Here is a 14,748-nt window from a genome sequence, read left to right on the forward strand (position 1 = left end):
TCTGGTCAGTTGAGCCTGATTCTCAGTGTGTAGCCCAGGCTATTGTAAAGTTTGCAGTCCTCCCGCCTCTGTCCTCTGATTGCTGGGACTACAGGTTATATATCACCACACCGGGCTCAACTAATTAACAAAGCCCCCTCTTTGTTAGAAGTGTTCTGTGACTAGGGAGTCGCCTGGGGGGTTCAGAGCACTTGCTGTTCTTACAGAGGATCCAAAACCTTCTTATGGCCTTTATAGGCACCTGTACACACACACAAGCCCCCACACAGACACTTAAGTACACACATAATTAAAAATCTCTTTTGAAACGGCAGTTTTCTGAACCATCTCCAGTTGTGGTGTGCATCCTTTTATCTCAGGAGCTCACAGTTGCCGCTGTAGACTTGATTAACCTGGCTGTAATTAAGCTGTCCTTAAGGGATTTTTTTTTTTTCATGGCTCAGCCAGCTATGTGAAGTAGACCTGTGGGCCATTTACTCTGTAAGTGTCCCCACTTGTACTCAGGTTGCTTGTCCTTAGGAAATGATCAAGTTTCATAGACTCCCCTCCACGATCCTCTTTACCTGTGTCTTCCACTGTTCTGGCTGTGTCCTGACTCAAAGTAACTGACAGAGTGGTGGACAGAGTCAGAGCAAGAAGGAGGAGGGTGAAAAGAGACTGCTCCCAACGCCTAGGGCGCTGCCTGAAGCCTAGATGTCTGTATGGGAGCCACTGTGCAAATAACAGTGCTGTCTGCTTCCAAAGGGCTAAACTGAGCTTGCCTTCTGGGTCTCAGAAGCTGGGGTAGGACATTGGGTGGCTAATATCCCATACTGTCTTCTTGAATCCTATTAGCCTTTTGTGTCAGTAAGATAAGCCTTTTCTTTACTTACAGAAGGTAACATTACCATGAAGCAGCTTAGGGGAAGAGGTCTGCTCTGTCACCTATCTTCGGAGTAATGTGTGTTGCCACGCCCTCTGCCTCAGGAAGCTGCTTGCAGAGATGTAGCCAGGGAACAGCCTTCTGTTAGGAGGCCCTTGGCAGCTTCCTTCTCTTCCCGGCAGTTGTCAAGGATCTAAACACCACCCGGGCCACCTAGCCTTGCTTCCCAGGCTGGCTTACCCTGGAGGCGCTGCATAACCTTTGTGCTTCTCTTAGGAAATCCGAACAACTGGCAAAGCCAGGACTTCAGAGCAGGGGCTGTCCTGGAGTGCTGCCCAGCGCACTTCGGGGTTTTTCCACAACCAGGGCCCAGCATAAGTAATTTACCACTGATTTTTGGTTCCGTTCCAGAGGGTCAGGGCCCAGGTATGGATTCACTAGGTGGGATGTAGAACTCTTTTGGGGATCTCCTGTGTTGCTGGGGACATAAAATAGAGCTTAAGTGAGGGGATGACCCAGGCTTTCTGCAAGTGGTACAAGAGTTCACATGGGTTTTTGTTTTGTTTGGCAACGTTGGGGATTGAACCTAGAGCCCCAGACATGCTGGGCAAGTGTTCTACTACTAAGCTGCGTCCCCCAAAAACCTTTCACACAGGTTTTTATGGATGAGGCAGAGGGTTGGGTGACTGATGTTCTTGGTTCTGAGGAGCCTAGTTGAGCCCTTGTCCCTAGACCAGCCCAGGGCAGAATGAATCGGAAACCAAGGTTAAGTGCAGTGGATCCTGACAGAGTCCAAGCTAGTGAAGTGTAGCAAGCCAGCACCCTATGTGCCCTCTGCTCCTGAGTAAGCCTGGTGGTTACTGCAGCTTGCCCTGCCGTGTGACCAGGCCTTCTGCCATGGCCAGCCACAGGTAAATTGAGCACTGTTTATACTTTCCTGCTTGGGAGGAGGTGGGCAGGGACATCTGGGAGCCTACAACAAAGTCTTAGCTGCTTGGAAGGCTTGTTTACCTTTGACTTTGTACTGTTTTCCTTTTCTCTCCCTTGTGCCCAAGATGATAACATGAGTTCTGAGATCCCCACTTGAGCTGCAGCGGTCCACAGCACTCTCTTCTTTATCCTCTAGGGGTTGGAACCTTCCGCCCTCAAGGGCAAATATTGAGTCAGGAACCTGTAAGGATCTCTTCCTGGTGCTGTTTTCAGGGACAGACTACTTAAAAAAAATCTCCCTCATTCAGTGCTGATGAGTGAGTTCAGTTCCTCCCATTGTCAAGATAGACTCCCCAGCATTTTAAGCCCAGCACTTGGGGGACAGAGGTAAATGGATCCCTGAGTTGAAGCTAGCCTGGTCTACAGAGTGAATTCCAGGGCAGCCAGGGCTACACACAGAAACCCTCAAAAAAAAAAAAAAAAAGTCAGAATCTCACTGGGTAGCCTTGGCTAGCCTGGAACTACCACTAGATATATAGGCTAAGTTGTCGGAATGCTGTCCTGTGTTCATCAATATATGTGTGTCTCCAATATATATGTGTACATCCATGTGCAGTCTTTTCAGTTAATTATTTGAAACTACCATGACAACACCCCCCCCACCCCCCCCGTCATTTCAGCAGCTTCTTCTGGCAATAAAGACAGTTTGCGTCACAATGTTATCATGCCGAAGGAAATTAACTGTGCCTATGTAGCATTTAGCATCCCGCCTGTTTTCACACTTCCCATTGGTGGCTTGCTTTGTAACCTTGGTATAGAGGTTAGAGCTCAGGTCTCACACATACTGGACCAATGCTCTTCCCATATCCTCAGCATAAAGGGTCTTACTTAAATCTTATTTAAAAAGCCTCTCAATCCAGAGTTATTCCGCGTGTGTGTGTGTGTGTGTGTGTGTGTGTGTGTGTGTGTGTGTGTGTGTGTGTAGAGATTATTTGTATAAGTACATGTGTGAACACTTGTGGATGCTAGAGACTGATGTCAGGTATCTTTAATTGTTCTCCATCATCTCCTCTTCCCCTCCCTCTCTCTCCATCTCCGCTCTCCCTTTCCCCTTCTCCCCTTACCCCTCATCCCTCTCCCACTTCCCTCACCTCCTTCTCATTTTTAACAAAGTCTGTTAACCTGGACCTAGAGCTTGCTGTTGGTCTGATCTAGGTGGCCAGCAAGTACCTGAAACGTCCTCACCCCTGGGTGCTGGGACTTTGCAGGCACACGCTTGTACTACGCTTAGCTTTTATGTGGATGCAGGATCCTAGAAGAACCTCATGCTTGCTCAGTAACATTTTACCCACTGAGCTACCTCCCAGCCCGTCCTGTCACTTCATTGTTGTCGTTGTATCTCTGTCCTGTGCTTGTGTGGTATGTGCATGTCACATAGTGCCCATGTGAAGGTCAGAGGACATTTTGGGGCCCATTCTGTCCTCCCACCTTTACAGTGAGGTCTAGTTGTGCTTTACCCACTGAACCTTCTTACCAGCCCATATTTATTTTAAATAACATTTCTTTGTCTAATTTAGTGTTTTATTCTTCAAAATTTTCATATATGTAAACAATGCATTTTATTTCTCACAACTCTTTCCCCATAATACATTTTCAAAAGTCATTTTAAGACAGGTGGTGGTAGTGTAGAGAAATGCAGACCCTCCGAGTTCCAAGTCAACCTGGTCTACAGAGTGAGTGTCAGGATAGCCAGGCTACACGAAGATACCCTGTCTTGGGAAAAAAAAAAAGTCATTTTGGAGTTCTTCTAGATCCCGTAATTTCTATTCCTGTTTCCTCAGAAGATAAAGGCAGGTGAATCTGTGAGTTCAAGACCAGCCAAGGCAATATAGTGAGATGTTATCTCAAAACAAAAGTAAGCTTTTCATGGGTAAAGGTGTGTCTTTAAACTGGTTACTTTAGGAAGTATGTAGGACCAGGCTGTTCCTAAGTGGTAATACTGTCGTTGAAGACAGGGCGGGGATTGAGCATAAGTACACACCCTGTCATTAACTGTGCATCCACCCTAGTCGGGCTGAATTCGATCACTTTAGGTGGTCACCACCAGCTCTCTCACTGCATTATTCTCCTCTTAAGTGGCTTATAGAGTGATACTTTGGCATTGTGTAAATATCCCTTTCCTCATAACCTTTGGCTCAGTAGTCTTGGCATCTCTTCGTGATTGAGGTATTCCATTGAGAGTTTCATAAAGACAGTTCTGAATTAATGGGTCTTGACAAGAATATTGACATGACCAATTCTACAGGAGGAATGACAGAAACAATGTCCTTCGGGCGGGAAAGGTGACAAAACAGGGCTGTCCTATTTTGTCATCATAAGCATTTTGTGTAACTTGGCTAATACTGAATTGCATACCGGTTGCTTAAACAAATGTTGCCTAAAAGTTTGCTGGAAGCCAGGAAGAAAGCAGACCAAAGAGAGTTAAAATTACTAATGGTTTATTCATAAAGTAGAGTTTATTTTGATTGAGGAAATTACTTGATTGATAGTAATCTGTAATCTTATTTCCCTTTTACCTGGTTTTACCTTCCTCGCTAGAACTTGTCTTGCTTTTAAATTGTTTTCGTCTTTCCTTGACTAATCCACCATGGCCAGAGACTAAAAGCACTGTTCCTGAGTTCCAAGTAGGATCATCTGGTTCCTAGCAGGGGAAGGGACTAGAACCTTTTGGTTCAAATTGTTTCCTGAACCAAGGCAGCCAGGGAGCCACAAAACAGTTGAATCTTTACTAAAATACAAGTGTGGGAAATGTTCGTTGAAAAATCTTCTATTGGGGGGAATAAAAGGTTTCACTTTGCACTTTGACCTTGGAGAGATGAGTTCACCTTCACCATGAGGTGATAAGAGAGATTCTCTGCCCCACAGTGGAATGCATGACCATGTGGGATGCACAGAATCAGAACAGAAACCAAGGTATAGTTTCACAGTTGTCCTCTTGCAAAACTCATTTTAGATGAACGTCCCTAATCTGGTTCTCCCTTCACCCTACTTACCTTAAAAGCTAACTTAAGAGCTGACTGGATATCATGATTTCTTTCCTGTTGGATAGAAATCAGATTACCATTAAGAAGGGAAGCAAGGAGAAAGATGTTTGTTTGTCCTTTGAGTTTGTATGTCCCCAAGGAACCTATTACTATCAGACAACCACGCGGTGAGGATTGTTTTATGGGAGGAGGTTAGGCTACTGTGTGGGCTCTTCTTGCAAAGGCTCCATTAGATCCTAAGGAAAGCAAGCTTTCCTTTAGTAACTGCTGGGGATTTGTTTTGTCTTGAGAATGCTCCGATCCCACAGAAACTCCTCTTCAGAGAATCAAGAAAACGGGTGAAAAGTTCACACTACTTCCTTTTCTTCTAACTGTAGTTTCTTGAGAGCTGAACAAATGTGAGAGACCAGCAGCCTGCTTCTTTGATGCTCACACATACACTCTGCGGTTACCCTCTGCCTCCTGGAAGATACAGAGTTAGTGTATTCCTTATATTTTTCCCACAGTGACATCTCCAAAAAGGCTTCTCTTGGCCCATTCTTCTATCTGCCTGCTGACATGATCTACATTTTGCATGATCTATATTTTGGGAAGTCAGACTTGAAGCCAGAAATGGTTTCGCTGGTTCTCTCTTGAGTTGTACGTTTAAATATGGTGTCAAAGTGATTGATGGAGGGTTTGGCTGAGCAGTTCTTAGAGTGTACACAAATACCATTGCTCTTTTCTGGGTAAAATCTCCTTGGTAGGGGAAGCATGATGGAACCTTTTCCCCCTTCAAGTCTAGTTCTTTTGAGTTTCTTCTCCCTGGGAGGGTTGAAGTTAGCTGTGGCTTAGTGTTGAAAGACATGTTAGTCAGGATTGGGGATATAGTTCAGCAATAGAGTGCTTCCTTGAGTTTCAGTGCTAGACAACGGAACAAAGAAAACCGTCTCACCCAGATTTAACGTAGCCAGCTGGGATAGATGGGGTCTCCGTGGGCTTTCCAGGGAGGTCTTCTAACCTCAGATAGTCATAGTGGGGGTTTCAGTATCACCACAGCTTCTCTTCCAAAACCCACGTTCCCCGAGTTGAGCAGTGAAATGGCCCCAAACCACAGCGAGCTCGTGAGGCCATCTACACTGTTCAATCCCAGCACGTGTCCAGAAATGGAAAGACAATCCCTGTGAGGCTGTTTGGAGGAACTTCCCCTTCATCCTGCAAATCAGTTCTTGGGGAAATGCTGTCTTTTGTTCTCCAGATTTCTCAAGTACTGCACCTCAAGTGGACAAGGTAGGGCAGGAGCCCTCAGGGTCCCACCATTCTGCCCCAGCTTTGCCTGCTTCTCATCCCTTAGTGAAGATCATTGGTTGGAAAACCAAAGGAAGCATGAACATGCATCTGAGCACGGAGAGAAGCGAGGGTCCTTGCAGCACTGTGCTGCTCGCGGAGTGGGCATGGATAGCTTTGAGCTTCGTGTTTTCACTCCTCCGTTTGCCTTGTTTCCTATAGCGTATTTGTAGCTTTTGTTATGAGGGCTATTTTCTCTTTAAAAGAGGGAGGGGAGAAGGCTAGCACTAAGAATGCTTCAAAGCCTGACAGCATGAGAAAGTGACTCATACCTTGTTTGTTGAACCAGCTAGTTGTTGAGTTTTTGCTGGATGTAAAATTACATCTCTGGGGTTGGGGATTTAGCTCAGTGGTAGAGCACTTGCCTAGCAAGCGCAAGGCCCTGGGTTCGGTCCCCAGCTCCGAAAAAAAGAAAAAAAAATTACATCTCTATTTTGGAGGTATATACTGGTGGTGGAATTAAGAGCATCTTCCCATCCCAGGTTCCTTCCTCCTACATGGCCTGAAAGACAGCGAAATGATGGACTTGTCCCTTCAAGTGCCCAGCCAGAAGTCTTGGGTCAGAGCTGATTTCTCCCCATCCCTGGCCCAGCTGAGAAGAACCAGAAATGTCTCATACCCTACATTATCTGAGGTCTTCATCCTGAGAACTCTCACCTCTCTCCTTCGAGTTCCTCTGCTGGGGTTAGGTTTCAGTTGAGTTCTAGGGAAGGATCTTGGGAGAGGCAGAGATGAATTGGTGACCCTTCTGAAAGCACCTTCGCTGGGGAATATCCCCTACCACTGTGCCTGGTGTCAGATAGCTGGCATTGGTGGGGCAGTGGCATCAGCTCTTTCCTCTGCCACCCTGCCAGTAGCTTCTTGTCTTACTCCTCTCCCATCAGCAGAGACCATCAGCGAGTTGATGCTCAGTAGGCACTAAAGGTGTTGTCTGCTACCTGTTGGCTTGGTTGACACCACCTGACTGCTGGGCCCCTCCTGTCTTAGCCCCTCTCCCTGGAGCCATACAAGTGTAGCAGTTGGGAGACAGGGCCAAGTGGCTCTGGAAGATAGCACCTAAGGCTCCTTATCTAGTATGTGCTGTTTTGTTTTGTTTTCTCCATTTGCTGTTGCCCAAGAACCAAAGCATCCGCCACTGCTCAGCTGTGTGGTGAAATGGTCTGGCCTGGTGCCAGGGTGCCTCTCCAGGTGGCTGAGCTGTGGAGGCTGCTGCATGCGATGGGCTGATAATACCCCATGGTGCTGTAAACAGGACACCCCACCCTCCTGCAGACACCCAGCCCATGTCCCAGTGCTGCCTGCTTTGTCATTGCCTGTCATGATACTGGCTTGTCTTCGCTGATACAGGAGCTGATTGTTCTGTTTCTCTCCCAGGTTCCCAAATCTGAGAGGGGCACTTTCCAGAAATAAAACCAGTTCATCTTTCAGCCACAAGCAACCGTTTTGACTTCTCAACACTTCCTATCCTTTAGCTGTAATCACACAAGTGCAGGACAGAGCCCACTGCCCAGATCTTTCCGGTCTGCCCATAGGCACCCACTTCCCTCTCACTTATGGGACTGCTGTGGGAGGCTTGTGAGCAGTGGGACCTAAGCGCCCATTTACAGCTGCCGATGTCCAAGTCTCTAAGAAGCTTTATTGATTTTTGCTTGCTCGAGACAATGGATCACCTTGTAGCCAAGGCTGGCCTGGAACCCCTGTGCTGGGATTACAGGCGAGTATCACTTGCCTGCTACAAGCTGTTTGATCTCCTTTCCACACACTTTTCTCAGATAATATCCAGGAGAGCAATAGACTGTCCCTAGTAAAGGAAAGGACTTTCACAGTAAGTGCTGTGGGGATAGGCCTGTAATCAGCACTACTGAGGAGGCTAGGACAGAAGGAGTGTGAAGTCAAGGCTTCCCTAGGCTAAAGATTGAATTAGAGATACCCTGGGCAAGTTAGTGAGACCCTGTCCTAAAATAAAAAGTAAAGAGAGGGCTGGGGCCATAGCTCAGGGGTAGAGTGCTTGCCTGGTGTGTGTGAGGCCCTAGGTTCAATCCCAGGGCCTGCGATACACTTTCTCAGTTGGGAAACGCAGGCCTCCAGATACTGTGGATAGAACCTTCTCAGAGCAGACGTCATCTTCTCTTTCTCCACCTCCTTCCCTGTATCTTCCTAAGGAGTAAAAGCATGTTTGCATTTCTTTTTCTCTTCAGATTCCTAGGAGGTAAGGTGGGCCAGATTGGGCCCTGCTGGCTGAGGGAAGGCAGGTCCGTGAGGATGGCAGGTGGCTGCAGTCACACTGCTCTGAGGATATGGCTGTCAGACCTATGCTGTTGGGACAGCTCCTCCTATGTATCGGGACCGCACTGTGCCCGCTAGTCTGCAGCCTCTTTAAGGATGGCACAGGATCATATCACTATCTGGTTTTGGCTTTGGTTTGTCCTTAGAGGAGATTGGTGCTTTTGAGTTACTCAGTTCTGGTGCCTAAAACAACAGGTGCTTGCCAAACCATTTGGGGGGGATGTTTATGAAATAAGCAGGAGGTTGTTTTTTTTTTTTTTTTTTTTTTTTTTTTCTTTTCCTAGTCAAAAACCTAATCTTTTAAAAGTGCCCTCTCCTTTATTTCCTAGGCATGAAAGAAACATGGCATTTTAGTCTCCTCAGAGAGGTTGGAACATGCCAAGAATTTGGGGATTTGGGAGGGGCCATGGAGCCTTGCTAAGGGCTCTGAGACAGGAGGTAATTCTACCTTGTGGCTAGCCAGGAGCTGAGCCAGCAGTGCTGGGATGTGGCTGCTGTGGAGATAAGGCTGGAGCCCAGCTGTGACCTCATCTGAGGGGGTGGGGAAACAGGTGGGTCCCGCAGGTGAGCTGAGCAAGGTCTGTCTGCCAGCAAGGGAGGCAGGGCAGCCTTCCACACGGACACTTGCCTTTCCTCAGTCTCTCCTTCTCTCCCTTTCTAGCTTTTTTCCTGTAAGTTTTATTCCTTTTTACCATTTCTGTTATTTTTATGTATATATGGAGGACAAGTCACACAGCTGTTGTGATTAGTTTTGATCAGTGGCAGTTGAGAAGAACGTGATACCAAGTAGAATAATGGCTGGGTCTCGTACCAATTCCAGGAATTTGAGTATTTCCTGGACACCGTCTGTCAGTACTGTGAGTGAAATACCATTTCGTTCCCTGTTGTTGAAATCAGACCCCAGCTAAATAGTTTACTGACTAGGGTGGTTCCGAGGGTGGTGAGAGCCGATGTAAAATCAGTGTGGTGGCAGTTGTTGCTAGGTGATAGATTCCTCTGTTACAGGTTTCAAAAGCCTGACAAGAAACACATGAAAACAAATATACTTCACAGCAGACCCCTGGCCTCTACCGCACACGTGCACGCGCGCGCGCACACACACACACACACACACACACACACACACACACACACACACTCCTAAGAGGAGCTGGTGGGGCAGTTCCCCTCCAGGTATCCAGCCTTGGAGCAGGTAGAGAGGGGCTTGGTTTAGGTATAGAACACAGCCACCTTCTTGAGATGTGGGGTGTCAACGGGCGCTGCCTCTCTGTCTTTGACATTCCTCAGTCTCCCTATGCCTTTCCAGGGCAGACAAGAGAGGAAAGGGTGACTGCAGACCAAAGTAATTTGTAGTAATGGGGCAAGACTGAAAGGTATTCGCTAAGCAGATGTTTCAGAATCTCTGCCGTGTCTTCCTGCTGAGAGGATAGGGCAGGTGACTCTGACTGACCTTTCTCCCCCATCACTGTCCTCAGCCCTGGAGGGAGTCTCTGTCCTTCAAAAACTAGGAAGCAGCAGCTGCTAGGATTGTGACATCTCAGCCCACATAGCAGTCATTTTCTTACCCACCTCTTTGATTATCCGTCATGTAACGCTGCAAAGGTGCTTTCTAGAGGCCGTGCCTTCTAACTGGGTTCTCAGGGACTGCCTTAAAAGAGGCCTAGAGGACAGGATTTCTGTGTCTGAGCCGGTTTCCATAGTAGACCAGAAGCCTCCAGAAATATTTGAATTAACCACATTTCCACCTTAAGCCCAGCTCAGAATAATGACTGATTGAATTGCTTGTGTAGAAGGTAAACTTGAGGCTGAACCAGTGGGCCTGTTAGTAAACCACTGCCGTAACAAGGTCACAAGAAAGCGAAAGAGGAGGTGGCCCCCCAGAGCCTCAGACCCAGACACACAGATAAGTGGCTATGAGGTCTTTCCTGAAGGTGAGCGGCTGCTGCGAATCCGAGTAGGTGCAGTGGTGTAATTACAGAAGCTTTATCTTTCTACTATAGATTTTTCAGTTTTATTCAAGTGCTTGGGTTCTTGCCAACTTGGGCTCTGCTGTAGACTCTGTAGACACTGGGGGCTACAAAGCTAAGTCAGAGCCCAACTTCACAGGCTGTTCATTCTCTAGGAGTCACAAATGCCTGCAACCCTAGAGAGAGGCAGTAAGTCCAAGGAGAGTACAAAATATGCCGAGCAAACCCAGGACATTCCGAAGCTCGCAGGGGATTCCCAGGGTCTGCAGGCGAGGGAGGAGGCCTGGTGCTTGGCTCAGACATCAGCAACAGAGAGGAACAGGCCCGGTCAGTGGTGGAAATGGCAGTGTAGAGGAAGGAATGTAGTGCACAGGACAGGTAAGGAGGCCAGAGCATGGGGCCTGTGACACCTGCGTGCTTGTGTGTACGCTGTACACTGCACAGCCAAGGCATGAGAATGGAGGACGGAGTTGGTCTTATTTCCACCAATGAGTCCAGGGCATCACACTTGGGCCTTTAGGCTTGGCATCCAGGTGCCTTTTCCTTTAGGTCACCTTGTAGCTCCTGACTTCCAATTCTGAAAGGGCCTTTGGAGAATTTTAGAGTAGAGATTTTGTGAACATTTAAAATAATGTATTGCCAGGCATGGTGGTCCATACCTATAATGCTAACCACTGGGAGGTAGAAGAGGAGGGCAAGTTTCAGGCCTGATTGGGCTACGTAAAGAGACCAACTGAAAAAGCCTACAGCAGGGGCGGTGGTGGTACATGACTTTAATCCCAGTGTAAGGAGGCAGAGACAGGTGGATCTCTGAGTTGAGGCCAGCCCAGTCTACAAATTCCAGGACAGCCAGGGCTACACAAAGAAACCATGTCTTGGAACAAAGAAAAAAAAAACAAAAAAAAAACCAAACAACAACAACAAGATCTGCCTGGATGCAATAGTGAGACACTGTCTCAAAAACAACTTCCTGGTAAAAGTATGTTGTAGTCAGCATATATTGATTTAGAAAGGAGGTAGAGCCACAGCCAAACAACATCATGGTGTGCTTCCACCACCACCACCACCACCACCACCACCACCACCACCACCACCACCACCACCACCATCATCATCATTGACAGGGTTTCTCTGCATAGCTCTGACTGTCTGGAACTCTCTCTGTAGACCAGGCTGGCCTCCAACTTGGTGTTCTGCCTGCCTCTGCCTCCTGAGTGCATTCATAGCCCTGTTTGTTGGTTTGTTTGTTTGTTTGTTTGTTTGTTTGTTTCGTTTTTTATCCCAGCCCACTTTATGATTTTAAAATGTATGTGTGTTCACATTCAGAAAGTAAGATCCCATGATGAAACTTCTTTTCTTTCCAGATAGGGTCTCTCTATGCAGTCCTGGCTAGCTTAGAACTCACTGTGTAAGATTGGCTTCGAACTTAAGAGATCCACCGCCTCCTGAGTGCTAAGATTAAAGGTGTGAGTCACCGTTACCCATCAGTGGTTCATAATTAACAGTGATTAGCTCTGGGTGAGGAGGTGGAGTGTGTGTGTGTGTGTGTGTGTGTGTGTGTGTGTGTGTGTGTGTGTTTGGTTTATATATTTCTTGAGTTTTTGGACAATTCATACTTAGAACTTTTGTCATTGGAAGTCAATTTTAGTCTCTTCTAAGTGAGTACTTATCTGCTGGCTGAGGGAGGTGTCTTATATATGACAAAGGTTACATTAAAAACTAAGAATGAGGCTCATCAAAACAGCATCGATGAGCTCCATATTAGAGGGCAAGCCAAGTGTCCAGCAAAGTAGGAGTGCTTAAACAAATCACCATTTGATATCATAAGATCTTTAAAAATGGCAAATATGTGGATCATCAATATTTTGAATTGGGATTTTGTAATGTATGGGACAAGGTGAAATATATTTTACATTGATTATAAGCCTGTCAAAACATATGTAAATATCTAAATTAATTTGAAGACTTTCACATTGTTGGTATCTTTTTCTTTTTTAAACTGGTTAACATAAATAATGTAAAATTTGCTGCCAGGCAGTGGTAGCACACACCTTTAGTCCCAGCACAGGAGAGGTAGAGGCAGGTAGATCTCTGTGAGTTCCAGGACAGCCAGGGCTACACAGAGAAACCCTGTCTTGAAAAGCATAACAACAAAGTTATGATTTTAAGAATCTTAAGTTTGCAGTGCGGTGGCATATTACATGGCAGTGCAGCCATTAGTGTGCCATTTCTGGAATGTTACGACCAGAGGGTAGGTATCTATTAACAGAACCCTTCCCCTTCCTTCTGTGCCCATGGTCCCCGTACCCCTTCTGTCCCCATGGATCTGCCCACTCCAGATGTCTCACGAAGTGGACTCATGTCACATTTGCTGTCTGTCTGTTTCCGGCTTGTTTCACCCTGTGCCACCAGGTTGCCTCCAATTTAGGGCTATTATAATTGATATTACTGTGATCATAAGTGTACAAATAACTTTTAAATCTCTGCTTTCAGGGTTTCGTTTTTTGTTTTTGAGGGGAGTCTCTACCTAGAGTTGGAATTTCTGGACCCTGAGGGAATTCTCTGTTTAATTTTTTGGGGAACTGCCAATCTTTCTGTGTCTTTTTAATGTAAACCTCTTCGAGTCTATTTATACCTACAGTTCCCAGTTCTTTTTGCTGTGCTGAATATACACATAAATCACCAAGGGATTACCACAGATGTGAAAGCAGTTTGCTCTGTTTAAAGGCGAGCCTTTATAGATCTGCAGATAGTGGAGTGTTTGAACATGGACATAGAAAACAGAGTCAGCCCAGACCCCTGAGACTTCCAGATGATCCCAGAACGCTTATGTTTTTTGTTTTTTGTTTTTCTTTTTTTCGGAGCTGGGGACCGAACCCAGGGCCTTGCACTTGCTAGGCAAGCGCTCTACCACTAAGCTAAATCCCCAACCCCGAACGCTTATGTTTTAAAAAGTGTTTCAACTTTTAATTTCTCCCAGAAATCTTAAGCCAACGTAAAATAAAATGAATGCATTTATAATTGCCCCCCTTTGTGTATTTGATTTTGCCGTTCAGATAAAAGTGAGAGAAGGGGTTGGAAAAGACCTGCAGACTGGCATACTGTCCTCTACTGCACTCCTCCTCTTAGAGCTTTGGGGCTCTTTCCAGGCCAGTGCCCTAGCTCTCCTGGAGCTGCCTGGGCTGGAGGAAGTAGTAAGAATCCTTCATGCTGGGCATGGAGGTACACACTGGTAATCCCAGCTGCTGGGGAGACAGAGGCAGGAGGATTGTAAATTCAGAGTGGGCCTGGGCTACGTTGCCCATTCAAGGCCTCCTGGGTAATGTAGCAAGATCCTATCTCAAAAAAGTGGAGAGAAAATAGGACTGTGGAGTACAGTTCTTGTTTAGCCTATGTAAGGCTCTGGATCCAGTCTCAGCACCACAAAAAGAAGAAAAGAATTTTTAATTAGTTGAGCCAAGTTTGGGCAGCACAGAAGATTCAAAATGGACATGGGAGGAGGGAAGAAGGGCAGAAAATGTAAAAGGGGAAGAAGGCCCGGTTTTATGAACATGGAGTCCCTCTAAGGCTGGGAAACAGCTCCTCCAAGGAGTCTCTCGGGGTGGATACTTGGGAGGGCTGCACTCAGAAGTCTCCTGGGGCAGGAATAAAGGGCATCATAAAGGGACCTCTGTGTCTACCGTGAAATGGTGAGAAGGGACCGCAGTGATGTCAGGACTGCTGGTCAGACAGGATGTGCTTTTGCTGCTGTGAATTCTCTCAGGAAGGAGGAAAGATGGCAGGCAGGTGAGGTATCCTGTGGGAGAGAGAAGACTGGTTGTCATGACTCCTTCCTCCATGCTGATGCCAAGGCCTCGTGGGTTGTGCTCTCTTTCAGCTAGCGTCCCGTGTTCGGTGGCCCCGGAAAAGCCAGTGTGTAGGCCCCAGCCACCCCAGGTCCGACGTACTTTCTCCCTGGACACCATCCTCAGTTCCTACCTTCTGGGCCAGTGGCCACGAGATGCAGATGGGGCCTTCACCTGCTGTACCAATGACAAGGCCACCCAGGTAATGGGATCAGGAGGGGTGGGAGGCTGGCTGACTCCACTGGTGAGTGACTTCTGTCACAGAAGTGACTTGTCCTGGATTTTAGGTATACATAGACGCTTTTCTCCTTCTACTGTTTACCGGGGTTTTTCCATCTTTCTTTTCTTTTGTAAACATAGGTGAAAGTGAGTTTGTGTTCCACCTGTCTGGTGGAAAGGAGCCGTCAAGCTGGGGTTTACAGTTTGGATTTCAGGATTTGCATGCAGAGGATCTGCAGCTGACTTTAGAGTCTGGGACTTTTTAAAAC

The 14,748-nt window shown here is 46.8% G+C and overlaps 1 protein-coding gene across 1 annotated transcript in view; it reads left to right on the forward strand.

The window, feature by feature from the left end:
* The window catches only part of Fam117a (family with sequence similarity 117, member A), a 43,891-nt gene that overhangs the window by 12,193 nt on the left and 16,950 nt on the right, over nt 1–14,748 (forward strand). The window contains exon 2 of the mRNA NM_001109039.2: nt 14,293–14,462. Within this exon, the coding sequence (NP_001102509.2) occupies nt 14,293–14,462 (170 nt within the window). The remainder of the gene's footprint in view (nt 1–14,292; nt 14,463–14,748) is intronic.

This window comes from Rattus norvegicus, chromosome 10 (assembly GCF_036323735.1).
Source record: "Rattus norvegicus strain BN/NHsdMcwi chromosome 10, GRCr8, whole genome shotgun sequence".
Taxonomy (NCBI): Eukaryota; Metazoa; Chordata; class Mammalia; order Rodentia; family Muridae; genus Rattus; species Rattus norvegicus.